This window comes from Anastrepha obliqua, chromosome 1 (assembly GCF_027943255.1).
Source record: "Anastrepha obliqua isolate idAnaObli1 chromosome 1, idAnaObli1_1.0, whole genome shotgun sequence".
In the NCBI taxonomy this organism is placed as follows: domain Eukaryota; kingdom Metazoa; phylum Arthropoda; class Insecta; order Diptera; family Tephritidae; genus Anastrepha; species Anastrepha obliqua.
In genome coordinates this window covers 130965747-130970373 of record NC_072892.1, presented here as the reverse complement: position 1 = coordinate 130970373, position 4627 = coordinate 130965747, and the positions used below count along the sequence as shown (strand labels likewise).

Here is a 4627-nt window from a genome sequence, read left to right as displayed (position 1 = left end):
TTCCAATGTTAATTCTGATAGATAGGTATATATTTTAAGGATGTACATATCTAGATATTTAATAACACTTGGACCTGCCAGATTTTTTAAGGACAAATGACAAATGGAAGTTGTGGAAATAGACCGGTCAAGCGATCTTGACTTACTTCAGATATACAAGGACTTGTTAAGCCAATATAGAGGATAGTAGCTCAGAGAAGAAAATTATGCAAGAGCGTTCAACATTAGAGCAAGAGGAAGAGGCGGAACAACGAACTTGAGGAAGACATCAATCAACTTGGAAAAAAGTAGCAAGCGATCGAGATGCATGGAGGTCGCACGTGCAGCAGGCTCCAGCTCATAAAGAGCTGTAGTACCAAAAGATGATATCTCAAGGCCTTAGCGGCCGCCTTCCCTAACATCATCCTAAAGTATACAATTAAATTAATGATATAGGATTATCAGGATGAGTTGAGTAGGGCTTATTTGTTGCCATAGCAGTTAATCAAACCTTGTTAGTACGGTGTAGTCAGCAACCGACATTGTCTATCTCAGCAGGCCAAGGAAACATGCAATTTCGACAGGTTGGGCACAGAGGAGACGGCTGTCAGGTGAGTGGTTTGTGAATAGGTGATTAGTATCGTGGGGGGTACCTTCACATGCTGGACATACATATATTGTGTATATCAGGGTCGATTCTGGATAGGTAGGAGTTCAACCTGCTACAAGATCCCGAGCGTAAATGCGCGGATCTCACGAGGCAGTTGAAGATCTTCGTCTACGATGGGTTGTGGTTGGTCTCCGATCACGGTATTCGTGGATCGGGTGTTTAGGAAGGTGGTGAGAGACTCCCGATGAATGCCGTTCAATGCCTGCTTGTAAACTGTCTAGTCCAGTAGTTGTATTGTAGTTGTGGTTTCTTTGTTGCCTTTGTTGTAGGCAAAATACACGTCATTACCTAATGATTCGAGTCAATGTGAGGTCTTCGGCTCGTATACAAACTAAAACATTGGAAGCGGGCCATGGAAAATCAATGGCCTTATAGGGATTACGGGATTCTGGTATACAGTGGTATTGAAGGAAATTGCAAGGCCGATGAGCTAGCCAAAAATGGTACTAATGTTCCACTGCTTGAAAACAGAGAGAATATCGAAATTCCTATGGCAACTTGCAAATTAAGGATAAAAAATAATATTCACCAAGAAGCCAATAGGTCAGGAAGAGAAGCAAATACTTGTGCTACAACCAGACTAATTTCGCCGCAAATAAATAGGAAAAGGTCAGGTGAATTGCTTAACCTCACAAGAGAAAACATCCCGACGGTGGTGGCTTGTGTTACCGGTCATTGGCTGTTAGGTAAGCACTCTCCTAGGCTCGGAGTATTTTCTCATGAATACTGCAGAAGTTGTAGAGACGAGGAAGAGGAAGAAACAGTAGAACACTTACTCTGTAATTGTCTAGTTTTAGCTAGGAGAAAAACAAAGTTGTTAGAATACTATTTTGACTCTCTTACGGAACTATCCGGTGTTGGGGTAAGACCCATCCTACGATTCAAAAGAGCGTTTAAATGGTCCCATTATAAATAAACAATAAGATTCCCGGGTTGCACGGCCGTACCTACATGGCCTAAGTGAATTCGCTACTCTAAGCCGACTGCCACCAAAACCTAACCTAACCTAAGCGTGCCATCCATCTATCATAGCGCAATCGATTTATTTTTTTGACTACGAAGCAGCCCCGTAGGTTTATGAATACTCTTACTCAGGTGTTTGGTAATACCGCCCACCACGTTTTTAATTGAAACTGACGTGATTCAGTTCATTCGAAAAGGTTCGAATTTCTGGCTATTCGATCAAAAATCTCTTGGTTACAATTTTTGACATTAAAATTTTGGTTCATTGTCTTCGTAAAACATCGTCATGGTTACGTCAATCTATGTATGTTTCCATCAGAGCGCAGACCTAAATAAGACGTTGAGAAATCTCCCGCATATTCGAATTTTGGGTATGCACTCATCAATGCGCCTTAATGTCGGCAACTATTTTGTGGAGGACATCCGTAATGATAGAGATCGTGATAGAAAATTCGTGCTAATATCTACAAAGGCATTTCTGGCATAAAAAGCCCATCAGGAAAACCAGCTGCCGTTGGAATACAACTAGTTGGCGCGTACGCTTCTGTTAGGTGTTTGGCCGAGATCCTCCTCCTATGTGTGGCGAGTGTCTTGATGTTGTTCCACAAATGGAGGGACCTACAGTTTCAAGCCGACTCCGAACGGCAGATATTTTTATGAGGAGCTTTTTCATGGCAGAAATACACTCGGAGGCTTGCCATTGCCTGCCGAGGGGCGACAGCTATTAGAAAAAATGTGTTCTTCATTTTAGTGTTTCGTGCACGGAGATTCGAATCTACGTACTCTGAATGTTAGTTACGCACCAACCCATTCGGCTACGGCGGCCGGCCATATTTGTTCATCTCTTTTCTTATAAAAAAATTATAAATATAAGGGCAATTACTCTGAAATATGTATCATTTGGTTTCTTTTTACTTGAGCCCCAATCTTCCATAAGTCGTTTGTTTTATAGGTTCGAAAATCTTGCTAGTTTTTAATAATTACTATTTCATAAGAAATTTTTCTTCACATTTGATATAATTGCAATAGATTTAAATCAAAAAAGAAACAAAACATGATTTTGTGCCCTTCTAAAGCGAACTGTGAATACTGAAAATTTATAGCATTGATCCCAAAATCTTATTGATTTTCTCGCCTTCACTTTCTCCCTCCTCCTCCTCCCTTACTTCTAGATCAGTGGTGGTGAGACTCGCCACCTTTCTATGGCCTACTACCGTTGCGATAGTTGTCGGTGGGCCAGACTCCTCTTCAACCACATGTGGCTTAGGTACTCTACAATCATCATAAGCAGCAAGCGGTAAATTATGGCCCGATATGTTACATATCGTAGAGGTAGTCGGTTCATTGAACATCTGTTCTTCCTCTTCACCTTTCTCCTCCATCGTTTCAACTTCGTCATAGTCGGATGATTCTTCTGGGCGGCATTCACAACTTTCACAATCGCATTCACATTCCGGATCGCAAATAGCATTCTCGCCATAACAATCGATTGGACACTCATGATCTTCGGGCACTTCGAAACATGTTTTTTTCAATTCTTCATCGTACTCATCCATACGTACCCATTGACACTTGTATGGCCCTTGACCGCACTCGGCACTCGCAACTCCCGTCACCCTGTCGACGTCACAATCGCACATCAATTTTGGACAATGGCATACATAGCAACGTGGCAAATTTAGTGTGGTACTCGACACTGTATTGCCACTGGAAGTAATAGTGGACGCACCCAATTCACACTCCTCGCCTTGTTCGACACTCTTTACAACGGGTAATGCGTTATCGACTCCATTAGACTCTGTGATCTGATTGTGTAAACTGTACATGCTCTTGGATGGTTTAGTCAACTCCACTACTGTTCGCTTTACGCATTCGTCACATGAGCATTGATTGACGACAGGCGGAGTGGAGCGTTGTTGCATACGATCATAGAGTTTCTTATACACGCACTTGATCTGGGATTCATAATTCTTTTGGGCGGTAAAGAACATGCCTTCGTAGCTGGCAAAAATTTGGGCCGTGCGCTTGGCCGCATGTACCCACAAACATTCCTGCGAGTGCACCAATTGTTTTTCCATTAGATTATTACGAATGCCTCCTTCCTTGGTACCGTGATAGAAAGCCTAATGGTAGAGGAAGTGGAGGGGATGCGATTATTATTGAAAAAAATATGTGTCAAGCCATTTACCTTGAAAGCACGCTTAATGATGGAGTAGGTGAGCTGCGCCTCCATACGAGTCATCAGACACTTGCGTCCAAGGTCGTGTATGAGATCCTCTTTACAGAGTCTTTTACGCGGCACTGTGTCAATGCGATGCCTGATCTCGTCATAATGAATGAAGGAGTATACGATCACATCGATGGCCGCCTTCGCTTTGGCCTGGTGAATGCCGCAGATGATCATGACCTCTGCCAGTGTCTCGCCAACATCGTACACGTTGTCCATGAAGAGCGTGGTCTCGTCGGTCTTGTGAGCACAACTGCAAAATATGCGGCCGTAACATTCGCACTTATAATTTGTAAGAAATCTTTGCGACTTCATTGTTTTTATGTTTTTTTTTTTTTGGGATTGTATTTGCAAATAAAATTATACGAGAGACATGTAAATGTGAGCAAAAATATTTTGAAGTTGATTTTTTCTTTTTGTATCAAAAAAATTTGTTCAAATATTTTCATGTCATTTGCATTAAAGCTTCAAAGGCAATGAAGGGTTTTTCAAACTGTAATATAATATGTAAATATGTGTGCGTGCAGGTTTGCGGGTAGATTGGAGAGTTTTTCTGCCAGACAAATAATACAAAAAACGAATGACAAAATATAAAGTGAACTAAATGTTAATTACATCCTATTCCATGATCTCATGTATGCACTTAGACTTGCCATAAGTTCTGTTACAAGTTAAGTCCGTTATAGATATGAAATTATAATACTTTTTTTAATGAAGTGAGTTTTATTTAATCATAAAAATATTTAAAAAATATATATTTCCATTCAAAATGGTCACCATTTGCTTTT

General features: G+C 41.0%; 1 protein-coding gene across 1 annotated transcript; it reads right to left on the bottom strand.

Annotated features, from left to right (window-relative positions):
- Window positions 1-2558: 2558 nt before the first annotated feature.
- Window positions 2559-4268, bottom strand: LOC129236114 (uncharacterized). Its single transcript, XM_054870321.1, has 2 exons — window positions 3801-4268; window positions 2559-3735 (listed from the first exon to the last, which is right to left on the bottom strand). Exons 1-2 carry the CDS (start codon window positions 4152-4154, stop codon window positions 2710-2712), a joined length of 1380 nt encoding a protein of 459 aa, XP_054726296.1. The 5' UTR covers window positions 4155-4268; the 3' UTR covers window positions 2559-2709.
- Window positions 4269-4627: the final 359 nt, after the last annotated feature.

Bases quoted from the DNA above. Each gene is read 5' to 3' on its own strand.
- LOC129236114 (XM_054870321.1), bottom strand. From the start codon at position 4,154: ATGAAGTCGCAAAGATTTCTTACAAATTATAAGTGCGAATGTTACGGC. The intron at 3,736-3,800 runs GTAAATGGCTTG...CTCTACCATTAG, and splicing joins TCATTAAGCGTGCTTTCAAG to GCTTTCTATCACGGTACCAA.